At 45.1% G+C, this 18,140-nt stretch overlaps 1 protein-coding gene across 2 annotated transcripts in view; it reads left to right on the top strand.

Moving 5' to 3' along the window:
* Window positions 1-18,140, top strand: part of ADAMTS2 (ADAM metallopeptidase with thrombospondin type 1 motif 2) — a 312,393-nt gene that overhangs the window by 85,261 nt on the left and 208,992 nt on the right. For both annotated transcript variants that reach the window (XM_049874524.1, XM_049874525.1), the window contains one exon: window positions 16,959-17,118. In XM_049874524.1, coding sequence (XP_049730481.1) covers window positions 16,959-17,118 — 160 coding nt within the window. The remainder of the gene's footprint in view (window positions 1-16,958; window positions 17,119-18,140) is intronic.

The raw sequence follows: 18,140 nt of genomic DNA, 5'->3' as shown, positions 1-18,140 counted from the left end.
AGGAAGAAGGACCCAGCAGTCTACTTCTGAAAAAGCGTTAGCCAGTGAAAACCTTATGAATAGCAGTGGAACATTGTCTGATATAGTGCTGAGAGATGAGCCCCCCAGGTTGGAAGGCACTCAAAAGAAGACTGGGGAAGAGCTGCCTCCTCAAAGTAGAGTCGACCTTAATGACGGGGTTGGAGTAAAGCTTTCAGGACCTTCATTTGCTGATGTGGCATGACTCAAAATGAGAAGAAACAGCTGTAAACATCCATTAATAATCAGAGCCTGGAATGCATGAAGTATGAATCTAGGAAAATTGGAAACCATCAAAAATGAAATGGAACGCATAAACATTGATATCTTAGGCATTAGTGAGCTGAAATGGACTGGTATTGGCCATTTTGAATTGGACAATTATATAGTCTACTATGCTGGGAATGACAGCTTGAAGAGGAATGGTGTTGCATTCATTGTCAAAAAGAACATTTCAGGATCTATCCTGAAGTACAACACTGTCAATGATAGGATAATATCCATATGCCTCCAAGGAAGACCAGTTAATACAACTATTATTCAAATTTACCCACCAACCACTGAGGCCAAAGATGAAGAAATAGAAGATTTTTATCAGCTGCTGCAGTCTGGAATTGATCGAAAATGCAATCAAGACGCATTGATAATTACTGGTGATTGGAATGTGAAAATTGGAAATGGAGAAGAAGGATCAGCCGTTGGAAAATATAGCCTTGGTACCAGAAACAATGCCAGCGATTGAATGGTAGAATTTTGCAAGACCAACGACTTCTTCATTGGAAATACCTTCTTTCATCAACATAAACGGTGACTACACACATTGACCTCCCCAGGCGGAACACACAGAAATCAAAATGACTACATCTGTGGAAAGAGGCGCTGGAAAAGCTCAATATCATCAGTCAGAACAAGGCCAGGGGCCGACTGTGGAACAGACCATCAATTGCTCATATGCAAGTTCAAGCCGAAACTGAAGAAAATCAGAGCAAGTCCACGAGAGCCAAAATATGACCTTGAGTGTATCCCACCTGAATTTAGAGACCATCTGAAGAATAGATTTGATGCATTGAACACTAGTGACCGAAGACCAGACGAGTTGTGGAATGACATCAAGGACATCATCCATGAAGAAAGCAAGTGGTCATTGAAAAGACAGGAAAGAAAGAAAAGACCAAGATGGATGCCAGAGGAGACTCTGAAACTTGCTCTTGAGTGTTGAGCAGCTAAAGCAAAAGGAAGAATTGATGAAGTAAAAGAACTGAACAGAAGATTTCAAAGGGCGTCTTGAGAAGACAAAGTAAAGGATTATAATGACTTGTGCAAAGAGCTGGAGATGGAAAGCCAAAAGGGAAGAACACGCTCGGCATTTCTCAAGCTGAAGGAACTGAAGAAAAAATTCAAGTCTTGAGTTGCAATAGTGAAGGGTTCCATGGGGAAAATATTAAACGATGCAGGAAGCATCAAAAGAAGATGGAAGGAATACACAGAGTAATTATACCAAAAAGAATTAGTCAATTTTCAGCCATTTTGAGAGGTGACATATGATCAGGAACCAATGGTAGTGAAGGAAGAAGTCCAAGCTGCTCTGAACACATTGGCAAAAAACAAGGCTCCAGGAATTGATGGAATATCAATTGAGATGTTTCAACAAACATGCAGCACTGGAGGTGCTCACTCGTCTATGCCAAGAAATATGGAAGACAGCTTCCTGGCCAACTGACTGGAAGAGATCCATATTTATGCCCATTCCCAAGAAAGGCAATCCAACCGAATGTGGAAATTATAGAACAATATCATTAATATCACACGCAAGCAAAGTTTTGCTGTAGATCATTCAAAAACGGCTACAGCAGTATATTGACAGGGAACTACCAGAAATTCAAGCCGGATTCAGAAGAGGACATGGAACTAGTGATATCATTGCTGATGTCAGATGGATCCTGGCTGAAAGCAGAGAATACCAGAAGGATGTTTACCTGTGTTTTATTGACTATGCAAAGGCGTTCGGCGTTCGACTCTGTGGATCATAACAAACTATAGATAACATTGCGAAGAATGGGAATTCCAGAACACTTAATTGTGCTTATGAGGAACCTTTATATAGTTCAAAAGATGGCTGTTCAGACAGAACAAGGGGATACTGATTGGTTTAAAGTTAGAAAAGGTGTGCACCAGGGTTGTATTCTTTCACCATACCTATTTAATCTGTATGCTGAGCAAATAATCTGAGAAGCTGGGCTATATGAAGAAGAATAAAGTAGGAGGACTCACACTACCTCATCTCAGAACTTACTATACAGGTACAGTAGTCAAAACTGCCTGGTACGGGTACAACAACAGATACATAGACCAATGGAACAGAATTGAGAACTCAGATGTAAATCCATCCACCTAAAGTTACTTGACCTTCGACAACGGCCCAAGGTCCATCAAGTGGGGAAAAGACAGTCTTTTTAACAAATGGTGCTGGCAGAACTAAATGTCCATCTGCAAAAAAATGAAACAGGACCCATACCTCATACCATACATCGAAACTAATTCAAACTGGATCAAAGACCTAAATATGAAACAAAAAATCTATAAAGATCATAGAAGAAAAAATAGGATCAATGCTAGAGTCCCTAGTACATAGCGTTAACAGGGTACAAACCATAACTAACAATGCAAAAAATCCAAAAGATAAGCTAGATAACTGGGATCTTCTAAAAATTAAACATTTAAATCCTGTGGCATAGTGGTTACGAGCTATGGCTGCTAACCAAAAGGTTGGCAGTTCGAATCCACCAGGTGATCCTTGGAAATTCTATGGGGCGGTTCTACTCTGTCCTGTAGGGTCGCTGTGAGTCGGAATCGACTTGACAGCAATGACAATGGATATGCTCATCAAAAGACTTAGCCAAAAGAGTGAAAAGAGAACTTAAAGACTGGGAACAACTTTTTGGGTGTTATGAATCTGACAAAGGTGTAATCTCTAAAATCTACAGAAAAATCCAACAGCTCTGCAACAAAAAGGCAAATAATCCCATTAAAAAATGAGCAAAGAACAAAAACTAACTCCAAGTGGATCAAAGACCTAAACATAAAGACTAAAATGATAAAGATCATGGAAGAAAAAATAGGGACAACGTTAGGAGCCCTAATACGAGGCATGAACAGAATAGAAAACATTACTAAAAATGACAAAGAGAAACCAGATAACTGGGAGCTCCTAAAAATCCAACACCTATGCTCATCTAAAGACTTCACCAAAAGAGTAAAAAGACATCTTATAGATTGGGAAAAAATTTTCAGCTATGACATCTCTGACCAGCACCTGATCTCTAAAATCTATATGACTCTGTTAAAACTCAACCACAAAAAGACAAACAACCCAATCAAAAAGTGGGCAAAGGATATGAACACACGCTTCACTAAAGAAGATATTCAGGCAGCTAACAGATACATGAGAAAATGCTCTCGATCATTAGCCATTAGAGAAATGCAAATTAAAACTACATTGAGATTCCATCTCACTCCAAGAAGGCTGGCATTAATCCAAAAAACAGAAAATAATAAATGTTGGAGAGGCTGCGGAGAGATTGGAACTCTTATACACTGCTGGTGGGAATGTAAAATGGTACAACCACTTTGGAAATCTATCTGGCATTTTCTTAAAAAGTTAGAAATAGAACTGCCATACAACCCAGAAATCCCAACTCCTCGGAATATACCCTAGAGAAATAAGAGCCTTTACACGAACAGATATATGCACACCCATGTTTATTGCAGCACTGTTTACAATAGCAAAAAGCTGGAAGCAACCAAGGTGTCCATCAATGGATGAATGAAAATAAATTATGGTATATTCACACAATGGAATACTATGCATCGATAAAGAACAGTGGCGAATCTGTGAAACATTTCATAACATGGAGGAACCTGGAAGGCATTACGCTGAGTGAAATTAGTCTGATGCAAAAGGACAAATATTTTATAAGACCACTATTATAAGATCTTGAGAAATAGTATAAACTGAGAAGAACACATTCTTTTGTGGTTACGAGAGGGGGGAGGGAGGGAGGGAGCGGGGGAGAGGGTTATTTACTGATTAGTTAGTAGATAAGAACTACTTTAGGTGAAGGGAAGAACAATATTCAATACAGGGAAGGTCAGCTCAACTGGACTGGACCAAAAGCAAAGAAGTTTCCGGGATAAACTGAATGCTTCAAAGGTCAGCGGAGCATGGGCGGGGATTTGGGGACTATGGCTGAAGGGGACTTCTAAGTCAATTGGCAAAATAAATTCTATTATGAAAACATTCTGCATCCCACTTTGAAGAGTGGCGTCTGGGGTCTTAAATGCTAGCAAGCAGCCAGCTAAGATGCATCAATTGGTCTCAATCCACCTGGATCAAAGGAGAATGAAGAACACCAAGGTCACATGATAACTGTGAGCCCAAGAGATAGAAAGGGCCACATGAACTAGAGACTTACATCATCCTGAGACCAGAAGAACTAGATGGTGCCTGGCCACAACCAACGACTGCCCTGACAGGGAGCACAACAGAGAACCCCTGAGGGAGCAGAAGAACAGTGGGAGGCAGACCCCAAATTCTCATAAAAAGACCAGACTTAATGGTCTGACTGAGACTAGGAGAATCCCGGCAGTCATGGTCCCCAAACCTTCTGTTGGCCCAGGACAGGAACCATTCCTGAAGACAACTCATCAGACATGGAAGGTACTGGACAATGGGTTGGAGAGAGATGCTGATGAAGAGTGAGCTACTTGTATTGGGTGGACACTTGAGACTTTTGGGGTCTCCTGTCTGGAGGGGAGATGGGAGGGTAGAGAGGGTTAGAAACTGCCAAAATGGTCACAAAAGGAGAGACTGGAAGGAGGGAGTGGGCTGACTCCTTAGGGGGAGATTAAATGGGAGTATGTAGTAAGGTGTATATAGGCTTATGTGTGACAGACTGACTTGATTTGTAAACTTTCACTTAAAGCACAATAAAAATTATTAAAAAAAAAATGAGCAAAGGAGATGAACAGACACTTCACCAAAGAAGATACTCAAGCGGGTAACAGATACATGAGGAAATGCTGGTGATCACTAGCCATTAGAGAAATGCAAATCAAAACCACAATGAGATACCATCTCACCCCGGCATTACTGGCATGAATCAAAAAAACAAGGAGTAACAAATGTTGAAGAGGGTGGAGGGAGATTGGAACTCTTATGCACTGCTGGTGGGAATGCAAAATGATGCAACCATTTTGGAAAATGATATGGCACTTCCTTAGAAAGCTAGAAATAGAAATACCATATGATTCAGCAATCCCAGTCCTAGGAATATATCCTGCAGAAATGAGTCGTCACATGAATAGACATCTGCACACTCATGTTCATTACAGCATTGTTCACAATGGCAAAAGGATGGAAACAACCTAGATGTCCATCAACAGATGAATGGATAAGCAAACTATGGTACATACACACAATGGAGTGCTATGCAAAAATAAAGAACAGTGATGAAACTGTGAAGCATCTCACAACATGGATGAATCTGGAGGGCATCATGTTGAGTGAAATAAGTCAATCACAAAAGGACAAATATTGTATTATACCACTACTATAAAAATACATGAAAAGGTTTACACAGAAAAAGAATCTTTGACGGTTACGAGGGAGGGGAGGAGTGGGAATGGAAAAACACTAAATAGACAATAGATAAATGGTAACTTTGGTGAAGGGTAAGACAGTACACAATACTGGGGAAACCAGCACAACTTGTCCAAGGCAAGGTCATGTAAGCTGCATAGATACATCCAAACTCCCTGAGGTACCGAATTGCTGGGTTGAGGGCTGTAGAGACCATGATCTCGGGGAACATCTGGCTATTAACATAGTTTATAAAGAAAATGTTCTACATTCTACTTTGGTGAGTAGCATCTAGGCCTTAAAACCTTGTGAGTGGCCATCTAAGATACTCCACTGGTCTCACCCCTTCAGGAGCAAGAGAAAATGAAGAAAAGTAAAGATTCAAGGGAAAGATTAACGCAAAGGGACTAATGGACCACAACTACCAGGGCCTCCACCAGACTGAGTCCAGTACAACTAGATGGTGCCCAGCTACCACCACCGACTGCTCTAACAGGTATCACAATAGAGGGTCCCAGACAGAGCTGGAGAAAAATGTAGAACAAAATTCTAACTCACAAAAGTAGACCAGACTTACTGGCCTGACAGAGATTGGAGAAACCCTGAGAGTATGGCCCCTGGACACCCTTTCAGCTCAGTAATGAAGTCCCTCCTGAGGTTCACCCTTCATCAAAGGATTAAACAAGCCCATGAAAGGGACTAAAGGGACACACCTGCCCAGGGGCAAGGACTAGAAGGCAGAAGGGGACAGGAAAGCTGGTAACAGGGAACCCAAGGTCAAGAAGGCAGAGCGTAAACATGTCGTGGAGCTGTTAACCAGTTTCATAAAACAGTGTGTGTACTGTTTATTGAGAAGCTAGTTTGTAAACCTTCATCTAAAATATAATAAAAAAGAAAGCCTATCAAACTGTACACTTTAAAAAAAAGATTGACTCAAAATACAACCTAATCATGTAGATTATATCCTGCCTCATCAACATAACTGCCTCTAATCCTGTCTCATTAATATAATATTGGTTAGTATTTACAACACATAGGAAAATTAAAACGCAGTACTGGGAATCATCACCTAGCCAAGCTGACAGACATTTCTGGGGGACACAATTCAATCCACAATACCCTCTATTGCAATTTGCTTGATGTTTTTCTCATGATAAAAAACCCAGTTGCCACTGAGTTATTCTGGCTAATGTTGACCCCATGTATGTCAGCGTAAAACTGTGCTTCCCTTGGGTTTTCAATGACGGTGGTCTTTTGGACGTAGGTCACCAAGCCTTTCTTTCAAGGCACCTCTGGGTGGACTCAAACCACCAAGCTTTCATTTAGCAGCACCACCGAGGGCCCCTTCTCATGATTAAGATTGGAGTTATTGGATTCTTAAGGAGTCTCTGGGTGGTGCAAACGACTGAGCACTCAACTTCTTACTGAAAGTTTGGTGGTTCGAACCCACCCAGAGGCACCTCAAAAGAAAGTCTTGGTGACCTGTTTTCAAAAGATCACAGCCATTTTTTTAAAAATAATTTTTATTGTGCTTTAAGTAAAAGTTTACAAATCAAGTCAGTCTCTCACACGAAAACTTATATACACCTTGCTACACACTCCCAATTACTCTCCCCTTAATGAGACAGCCCTCTCTCTCCCTCCACTCTCTCTTTTTGTGTCCATTTTGCCAGCTTCTAACCCCCTCCACCCTCTCATCTCCCCTCCAGGCAGGAGATGCCAACATAGTCTCAAGTGTCCACCTGATCCAAGAAGCTCACTCCTCATCAGCATCCCTCTCCAACCCATTGTCCAGTCCAACCCATGTCTGAAGAGTTGGCTTCGGGAATGGCTCCTGTCCTGGGCCAACAGAAGGTCTGGGGGCCATGACCACCGGGGTCCTTCTAGTCTCAGTCAGACCATTAAGTCTGGTCTTATGAGAATTTGGCGTCTGCATCCCACTGTTCTCCTGCTCCCTCAGGGGTTCTCTGTTGTGTTCCCTGTCAGGGCAGTCATCAGTTGTAGCCGGGCACCATCTAGTTCTTCTGGCCTCAGGCTGATGTAGTCTCTGGTTCATGTGGGCCTTTCTGTCTCTTGGGCTCGTAATTGCCTTGTGTCCTTGGTGTTCTTCATTCTCCTCTGATCCAGGTGGGTTGAGACCAATTGATGCATCTTAGATGGCTGCTTGCTAGCGTTTAAGACCCCAGACGCCACTCTTCAAAGTGGGTTGCAGAATGTTTTCATAATAGATTTTATTATGCCAATTGACTTAGATGTCCCCTGAAACCATGGTCCCCAGACCCCTGCCCCTGCTACCTTGGCCTTAGAAGCATTCAGTTTATTCAGAAAACTTCTTTGCTTCTGGTTTAGTCCAGTTGTGCTGACCTCCCCTGTATTGTGTACTGTCTTTCCCTTCACCTAAAGTAGTTCTTATCTACTATCTAATATTTTTTTTTTAGTGAATAGCCTTCTCCCACCATCCCTCCCTCCCCCATCTCGAAACCACAAAAGAATGTTTTCTTCTCATATTTCTCAAGTTCTTATAATAGTGGTCTTACACAATATTTGTTCTTTTGCCACTAATTTCACTCAGCATAATGCCTTCCAGGCTCCTCCATGTTATGAAATGTTTCACAGATTCCTCACTGTTCTTTATCGATGCATAGTATTCCATCGTGTGAATATACCATAATTTATTTATCCATTCATTCGTTGATGGGCACCTTGGTTGCTTCCATCTTTTTGCTATCGTAAACAGTGCTGCAATTAACATGGGTGTGCATATATCTGTTCATGTAAAGGCTCTTATTTCTCTAGGATATATTCCAAGGAGCGGGATTGCTGTATCGTATGGTAGTTCTATTTCTAGCTTTTTAAGGAAGCGCCAAATCGATTTCCAAAGTGGTTGTACCATTTTACATTTCCACCAGCAGTGTAGAAGTGTTCCAATCTCTCCACAGGCTCTCCAACATTTATTATTTTGTGTTTTTTGGATTAATGCCAGCCTAGTGGGTTGTTGGAGTGAGATGAAATGTCATTGTAGTTTTGATCTGCATTTCTTTAATGGCTAATGATCGTGAACATTTCCTTATGTATCTGTTAGCTTCCTGAATGTATTCTTTAGTGAAGTGTCTATTCATATCTTTTCCCCATTTTTTAATTGGGTTGTCTTTTTGTAGTTGAGTTTTTGCAGTATCATGTAGATTTTAGAGATCAGGGGCCAATCAGAAATGTCATAGCTAAAAGCTTTTTCCCAGTGTATAGGTAGTCTTTTTACTCTTTTGGTGAAGTCTTTGGATGAGCATAGGTGTTTGATTTTTAGGAGCTCCCAGTTATCTAGGTTTTCTTCTGCATCCTTAATAATGTTTTATACACTGTTTATGCTATGTATTAGGGCTCCTAACGTTGTCCTTATTTTTTCTCCCAGGATCTTTATCATTTTAGATTTTATATTTAGGTCTTTGATCCATTTTGAGTTAGTTTTTGTGCATGGAGTGAGGTATGGGTCTTGTCTCATTTTTTTGCAGATGGATATCCAGTTATGCCAGCACCATTGTTAAAAAGACTGTCTTTTCCCCATTTAACTGTTTTCGGGCCTTTGTCAAATATCAGCTATTCGTATGTGGATGGATTTATGTCTGGATTCTCAATTCTGTTCCATTGGTCCATGTATCTGTTGTTGTACCAGTACCAGGCTGTTTTGACTACTGTGATGGTATAATAGGTTCTAAAATCAGGTAAAGTAAGGCCTCCCACTTTGTTCTTCTTTTTCAGTAATGCCATATTTATCTGGGGCCTCTTTCCCTTCCATATGAAGTTGGTGATTTGTTTCTCCACCTCATTAAACAATATCGTTGGGATTTGGATTGGAATTCATTAAATGTATAGATCGCTTTTGGTAGGATAGACATTTTTATAATTTTAAGTCTTCCTATCCACGAGCGAGTTATGTTTTTCTACTTATGTAAGTCTCTTTTGGTTTCTTGCAGAAGTGTCTTGTAGTTTTCTTTGTATAAGTCTTTTACATCTCTGGTAAGATTTATTCCTAAGTATTTTATCTTCTTGGGGGCTACTGTCAATGGCATTGATTTGGTGATTTCCTCTTCGATGTTCTTTTTTTTGGTGTAGAGAAATCCAACTGATTTTTGTATGTTTATCTTGTATCCTGATACTCTGCTGAACTCTTCTATTAGTTTCAGTAGTGTTCTGGAAGATTCCTTAGGGCTTTCTGTGTATAAGATCATGTGATTTGCGAATAGAGATGCTTTTACTTCTTCCTTGCCAATCTGGATGACCTTTATTTCTTTATCTAGCGTAATTGCTCTGGCTAGGACCTCCAACACAATGTTGAATAAGAGTGGTGATAAAGGGCATCCTTGTCTGCCTCCAGATCTCAATGGGAATGTTTTCAGGCTCTCTCCGTTTAGGGTGATGTTGGCTGTTGGCTTTGTGTAAATGCCCTTTATTATGTTGAGGAATTTCCCTTCTATTCCTATTTTGCTCAGAGTTTTTATCGTGAATGAGTGTTGAACTTTGTCAAATGCCTTTTCTGCATCAATTGATAAAATCATGTGATTCTTGTCTTTTGTTTTATTTATGTGGTGGATTACATTGTTTTTCTAATGTTGAACCATCCCTGCATACCTGGTATGAATCCTACTTGGTCATGGTGAATTATTTTTTTGATAAGTTGTTGAATTCTATTGGCTTGAATTTTGTTGAGGATTTTTGCATGTACGTTCCTGAGGGATAAAACTATAATTTTCTTTTCTTGTGGTGTCTTTACCTACCTAGTTTTGGTATCAACGATATGGTGGCCTCATAGAATGAGTTTGGTAGCATTCCATCCTTTTCTATGCTCTGAAATATCTTTAGTAGTAGTGGTGTTAACTCTTCTCTGAAAGTTTTGTAGAACTCTGCATCGAAGCCGTCCGGAGCAGGGTTTTTTTTATTGGGAGTTTTTTGATTACCTTTTCAATCTCTTCTTTTGTTATGGGTCTACTCAGTTGTTCTACCTCTGTTTGTATTAGTTTAGGTAGGTAGTGTGTTTCTAGGAATTTCTCCGTTTCTTTTAGGTTTTCAAATTTGAGTACAGTTTTTCATAATAATCTGATATGATTCTTTTAATTTCAGTTGGGTTTGTTCTAATATCGCTCACCTCATTTCTTATTTGGGTTATTTGCTTCCTCTCCTGTTTTTCTTTTGTTAGTTTGGCCAGTGGTTTATCAATTTTGTTGATTTTTTTCAGAAAACCAGCTTTTGTTCTTGTTAATTCTTTCAATTGTTTTTCTGTTTTCTATTTCGTTTAGTTCAGCTCTAACTTTTATTATTCGTTTTCTTTTGGTGCCTGTGGGTTTCTTTTGTTGCTCTGTTCCAAAAGATCACAACCATTTAAAACCCTGTGGAGCACAATTCTGCTCTGACACACATGGGGCCTCCATGAGTTGGAGTCTAATTGATGGCAACAGGTTTGGTTTCTGGTTTAGTTTTATTGGATTCTTAGCAAAATTTTAACTTTATTTTCCATTTCTAGTGACTGCTTCACCATAAATTAAACTGCAAAGGTACAGGGCATAGAAGGAAGAAGAAGCAGGGGAGACATATTATAATTTACCGAGATCTGAAAACCAGCAACTTCTTTTTTATGATTGAAGTGCTGCCAGGCTGCAGGTCTCTGGCGGTGACCCGCGAGGGCTGTCAACAGAGCTCTGGGTGTTTGCTGACAGAGTGGCAGACTTCAGGAGCAGAGGTTGGACTCCTGATGGGAGCGGGTTCAGGGGTGCCAGACATGTGGATAGATATGTGGCTGGACAAACAGAGCCCAGACAGGCTTCCAACTAACTGCATCTTCAGACCTGTGTGCTTCCATGATTTCTTCAATATTTATTTAGTGGAGAGAGGAAATGGATTTTTATTAACAAAAATTAGATGTAAAAACAGATATACTTGCCACTGGCAGCAGGAAAATCAAAGTTCTGGAAAAATGTTCAGCAAAACATACCTCACATCTTGTACCTTTTTCTCTTGTCAGTGATTTTTTAACAACAGATTTTTCCGGAATGCATACTAAAAATTTGACAATCAGAAGATAAAACAAACCCTGTTTTCTTTGTGGAGAGCCCCTCTCTAAGCATTCTTCTGGTCTTGGGTGGTCAGTCTGATCTTGGAGTAGTCAGTCTGATTTTGGGGTGTTCAGTCTCTAATCTTGGGGTAGTCAGCCTCTGGTCTTGAGTGATTAGTCTCTTGTCTCAAGTGGTCAGCATCGGGTCTAAGGGTGGCCAGGATCTGGTCTTGAGTAATCAGCCTTGGCCTTGGAGTGGGTAACACCCATGCTTATCAATGCAACATACATGTATGTGGGCCCCAGTACCTAAAAAAAGGGGCTGGGGCCACCAAGGAAGATGTCTGGCATTTCCATGTGAGTGTGCTGCCAGTAGATCACTCTGGCTATGTGAGGAGCTGTGTGTGGAAGCCACATAAACAGCATTGTGCCTCTGACTGACCTCTGTGCCCCTTGGTGCCCCTGCCAAGTGGCCCCTGCTGCAGCTTGGCCCTTGGCTTCCTGACCACAGCAAGGCCCGGGGCAGTATCAGACACATTCAGTGCCCTCAGGCAGGCCAGTGGCTTTCCAGCAGGAGACTGGTGGAGAGAAAAGCCCAACCCCTGGTACCCAGGGAAACCCCAGACTGTCCCCTTCTCTTTCAGGCTACTCACTAGGCCAAGTTCTGGCCTGTTTGTCACACTGGGTCCCTCCAGCATTTTTCCAGGGCCCTGGGCCATGACATAGTTGGCTCCCAGCATGGAGTCCAAGAACCCTGGAGAAGAGGAATTGCGCAGCTGGCCCCTGATGCCCAAATATCCTGCCCTAATTTCCCCAATAGGCCCACCAGGGAGATGCCTTTTTCCAGAGGGGCTTAGGGTCTGATTCCTAGACCCTGTGTGTTCCTGGGCAGGCCTTCCCCCGTGGGCCTCCATTTCCTCCTTGATCTCATGGTTAATACTTGGGTTGCTGAGCATGGACTAGGTGTCCCTTGTTCTGAGTGCACCCCAGGGTGCACATACCCCCCACAGCCACCATGCCCAGGAAGCCACCGCTGACCCCATTTTAAAAAAAATTTGGAGGCCAAGGGAGCTTTGATCCCTTGACCAAGGTTACCCAACCAGCAAGAAACAGTGCTGGGAACCCAGAACACTAGAGTCCCGTATTGCTCATCCACTCTTCTCCAGAACAGTTAAATTCCCACAGTTCCTCAAAAGTGACTCCTATTAATAAGACGAGTTTGAGATACCAGTCTCCCACCCAGACCACAGACATGGGAGATATCAGTGGCAGCCTTTCAGAAGTCATTCTGGCTGTTGTAAACATCTTCACCTACGCACTGGTAGAAGGGGACAGCCCAGGGTGCCCCCTTGCCAAACTGTGTTCCTCTCAAATGACACATCCCACTGTCATGGGGTCATACATTACTCACGCAACAAGCATTTGCTGACTCCCCGCCAGGCCTGGTGGGGCCCCAGGGCTAAGCCATGAGTCACAAGTGTGGGGGTCTGCAGGATCCCCTGGGTTGTCTATTCTCCTCTCTCCCCCTACCTGCACCCCCAGGTGACCTCGTCCACTCCAGACTCGGCTCCCATGGATCTGGCTCCTGCCTGCTTATCCTCTGCCCCTGGATCTCTCCCCCAGGAGTCACAGACGCTGCAAACCAAAGTGTTCTCGTAGTCTGCTGGCTCCTGCTCGTCTCCCTCCGCCCTTCAGAGAATGGCCACCCTGTCATCTGGCTGCCCACTGGACCTTCGATTGCTTTTCTGTGCTGCTGTGACAACTTACCACAGACCATGGGTGGCTTAAAACAACACAAATTTATTCTTTCACAGTTCTGGAGGCCAGGATTCGTAATCAGTTTCACTGGGTTGAAATCAAGGTGTCAGCAAGGCTGCCCTTCTTTTGGAGGCTCTAGGGCAGAATCGTTCCTTGCGTCTCCCACCTTCTGGTGGCTGCCGGCATTCCTTGGGATGTGGCCACAGCACTCTAATCTTTAAGGCCAGCTCTTATGGATTGGATTGTGTCCCCCAGAAATGTGTGTCAACTTGGCCAGGCCATGATTTCCAGTATTGTGTGATTGTATACCATTTTGTGATCTGATGTGATTATCCTATGTGTTGTAAATCCTAACATCTGTGATGTTAATGAGCAGGATTAGAGGTAGGTATGTTAATGAAGCAGGACTCAATCTGCAGGATTAAGTTGTATCTTGAGTCAATCTCTTTTAAGATCCAAAAGAGAGAAGCAAGCAGAGAGGAGAGGGACCTCATTACCGCCAAGTAAGAAGAGTCAGGAGCAGAGCGTGCCATTAGATTCAGGGTCCCTGTATTGAGAAGCTCCTAGAGCAGGGGAAGATTCATGATAGGGACCTTCCCCCGGAGCTGACAGAGACAGAAAGCTTTCCTCTGGAGCTGGCACCCTGAATCTAGATTTGTAGCTTCCTAAACTGCAAGAGGATAAACTTCTTTTTGTTAAAGCCATCCGCTTGTGGTATTTCTGTTATAGAAGCACTAGATAACTAAGATACCAGCATTTAAAATCTCTCTCTGCTTTGTCTTAACATAATCTCCTCCTCTGTGTGTCTTGTCTGATCTTCCTCATGTGATTGCATTTAGGGCCCACCTGGGTAGTCCAGGATAATCTACCCATCTCAAGATCCTTAACTTAATCACATCCGCAAAGTCTTTTTTTTTTTTTTTTTGTAGAATCAAACATCCATAGGTTCCAGGGATTAGGACTTGGATGTCTTTTGAGGGAGAAGCCATCCTTGGCTCTGCCCTCTCCTTCATACCTAAATCAGATCGACCCCAAGTCCTATTGATTCTCCCTTTTTGGCTCCCCTCGTGTCTGTCCACATATCTCCACCCCTGCTGCTCCCAGGGGCCTGTGACTTCTCTCCAGGGGGCCTGCAGTGCCCTCTCCCAGCTTCCTGCATTCATTTCTATCCCTCCAGTCCGTTCTCCCACAGCAGCCAGCACATTCATGACCATAATTTAGACCCAAAAGCCTTCGGGGCTGCCCGCTGCCCTCACCCAGTGGCCCTCTCCTTGTAACGTGTTACTCACTTCCTTGCCCTCTCTGCTCCCATCCGCCAAACCAGACTCAGCTCTTTGAATAGGCTGTGGTCTGCCTTTGGGCTTTTGCTTGTGTGGTTCTGTCTAGAACACCATCTAGAACACTGTCTGTCTCTCTGACTCTTTAGCCTGGCCAGTGCCTCTTACCCATCAGGTGTGGAGTGGGTTTTGGGTAGATGCTCCACACCTGACGACTTCCTTGATCCCCAAGTCTGGGTCTAATGCTCATGCTCCATGTTCCCCTGGACCCTGCACCCCCACCACCCCCACTTATCATTGGCACTGCTACTTCTGTTAGGTAGTCTGTGTCGCCCCTGGTAATGTCAGCTCGCTGAGGGCACCAATGAGTGTGCCGAGTGTCGATGCCTCTCCAGTGTCTAACCGGGACTGGACACTAACTGAAGATTCTCAGCAAGCCCTGTGGGAGGGTGGCCTCAGTCTCTGTCCTAGAGACTCCCAGCTGGCAACAGGACAGGACCTAGAGAGTATCCATGGGTCGGAAAGAAGGACACCACTGCTCTCTTGCTGCCTGCAGAGAAACTGTCAGTACTGGTGGGTGGCAAAGGCCTTCTTGCCACACTGGGTGCAGTTGGACAGCGCTGTGGTGATTATTTGTGTGGGTGATGCCAGGGGCCAAGGGCTCATCAGGACATGTAAATTGAGGGGGCACACTGGAAGATACAGCTATGATCCAAGGAGGATCCCTGCCCAAGGCTGGTGATGTCGGAGTATGTACTGGGAAGAGGAAGACAGCTTTTCTGATTTTTCATGAGAATCTGGAAATCTGTTTTTTTTATGTGAGATCTCCGGATTCTTAAGTCTGAGCGACTTATTCAAGCATTTGAAAAGCTCTGAGTGGGTCATCAGTGTGCGGTCTGAGGGAAATGTATCTGCCGGTTGGTTACAGTGGATACAGGGCCCAGAGCTAGTGAACTGGAGTAGCCCGGGTGTGTTTGGATGGAGCAGTGATGGCAGGGTGTCCCGGGGTGGCCATGTGCCTGCAGTGCAGGGTGGGTACTGGGGCTGAGTCAGGCATCAATGGGAGAACAGGGATTCACTAGGGGGTGAGATGGGTGGCCACTGCCCAGCCCCAAGTGACCGCTGCCATTCCCTGTGTAGCCACTGGTCAGAGTCTGGTGTTTTCCAAGGAAAGTTAGAAGTTCAGTAGTAAACATGAAATCTCATCATTTTAAGTGTTTGAAGCAGAGCTAGACATGAAAAATCCTGTTTGGGGCAAACTGAATACAGCTGTGGCAGACTTAGCCCCAGGTGGACAGTTCTGACCTCTGTCCTGGACTTTGGGTTCTTGAGGGGAGAAAAGGTGCCACTTGGCCCATGTTTGATCATCTTGGTGTCCTGGTGTCTTGGTGGCCATGCCCACAGCTGCACTTGAACCCCTCAGGCTGCTCTGGATGGGTTTGACTTTATAAGCCCAGTGACTTCTCTGCAACTGGAGAGAGGTGGGGGTAGGGATGACCCAGGCAGAGCTCTTTCTCCAGCACTATCCAGGGCATCTGTATCCCGAGGAGGGGTCGTAGTTGCTTACGAAAGAGACGGTTGCAGACTGCCCAGGGAAGGGGAGCCATTCATGCCTCTGTGACTTTCCACGGGCTGTTCCCTGCATTGGGGATACTGTTCCCCTTGGTGAACTCTTATACAGCCTGTAGGACCCAGTAACCATGGCTCCTCCTCTAGACAGGCTGTCCTCTTTCTCCTTGGGGCTCCAGCTGCTGAAATCTGGGTCATACTCTCTGTGCCCCTTTTTCCACTAACCGGACCTGTGGGTGCAGTGGGCCCCACTGAAGGAAGTGCAAGGGCCAGCTGGACCTTGATTTGGGCTGATTCTCACAGCGAGCCTGTGCAGTGCTGTCACTCTCACTTCCAGGGTGAGGAAGCATAGGCACTGAGCCAGGAGGGGTCCACCTGAGGTGTTTCTGCCCAGTAGCCTGGCCTCAGGTGGAGGCATTGGACAGATGGGCAGTCTTTAGGGCCACTGGTCTTTGCCCTTCAGCCGGGCCAACGTTCAAGCTGAGCACCCAGCCAGGGTGCTAGGTAGGGTCCTCTGGGCCCTCCTCAGCCAGACGTGAGGTACCTGGGGGGTAGGTTACTCCTGGGACCCTCTTTGCTGCTCTGGGCTCCCAGCTCTGTGTCACTCCTCAGTTAGCTTTGCACTGGGGTCTGAACCATCTCCTCTTTGCCCCCACAGGCTGGCCTGATCCGGATGGAGGAAGAGGAGTTCTTCATTGAACCTGTGGAGAAGGGACTGGCGGCACAGGAGGGTGAGCAGGGCCGCATGCATGTGCTGTATCGCCGCCCGCCCAACCCTGGGCCCCCTCCTCCAGGAGCACCACAGGCCCTGGACACAGGTGAGGCTGCTGCAGGTGGGTGGCTGCGCGGGAAGCCCTGGAGTCTGCCTGGCTGTCTGAGTCCCTGGCCCAGGGGAGCATCTTCTCCTGGGGCATGTTTTGGCTGGCAGTGGCCTGGCACTGCAGGGTACTGTGGGGTGCTCAGGCAGGGTGCTGTGTATGAGTGCACTTGGCGACTAGCAGCTGCCCGAGGGCTGGGAAGTAGAGGATCAGAAGCAGCCCCAACCAAGCCTGCACCCTGGCTGGAGTCCTATGGCTGCATCTTTGAATCTCGGCCTTTAAAGAAGACACCCTCTCCCTCCATAGCCTTTCTCTCCGGCCTCTATGCTGCCATGTTCATGCAAACATGCTGCCCTGGGACCTGCCCCTCCCTCCCTGGCTGCTCCTCCCTCACCTGCCCTGTGTGGACCCTGCTCCCCTGGAGACAAGCCAGATCCCAGGAAGAGAGGGGAGTGTGCCACAGAGACCCTGGAGCTGCCCCCAGCAACCTTGCCATCCTCAGCACAGACTCATGTGGTTTTCTCTTCTTCAGCTTAGAGCAGAAATGTGTTCTGGGCCCAGGAATGCATGGAAGGAGTGGCTGGGGCCCTGGCTGCAGCCTCTCCAGGCCCTCCAGGAGGGTGGTCTCACTGTGTCTGCCCAAGTCTCCCCAGCATTCTGTGGATCTTCGGGCCTGGGTTGCAGTGAGGCCAGGGCAGGTTCCCAGAATGGGGAGGAGGCCTCCCTGGCCCCGGCCCTCCTGTCCCTCCCATGCTTGGCAGGAGGGCTTTCTGCTTGCAAAGTGGTGTGTGTTTGTGTGTGTGTGTGTGGCAGGAAAGGCCTCAGCCAGTGCCTGGCTCTTGACCTCAGCTCCCATTGCAGGACCCCGGGCCTTGAGGTCTTGGAAATCAGGTGCATCCGTGTGTTTACTGTGAGTTTTCTGAGGACCCCAGGCTGGGCCCACCCTGCTGGTGTGTTGATTTACTGAGCCATTCCAATCACTCCAAAGAAAGCTTTGCTCATTTATTTTAGGTTCTCCAACT

This window comes from Elephas maximus, chromosome 2 (assembly GCF_024166365.1).
Source record: "Elephas maximus indicus isolate mEleMax1 chromosome 2, mEleMax1 primary haplotype, whole genome shotgun sequence".
Classification (NCBI taxonomy): domain Eukaryota; kingdom Metazoa; phylum Chordata; class Mammalia; order Proboscidea; family Elephantidae; genus Elephas; species Elephas maximus.
Note: the sequence above shows the minus strand (reverse complement) of the source record. Positions and strands in the feature narration are given on the sequence as shown.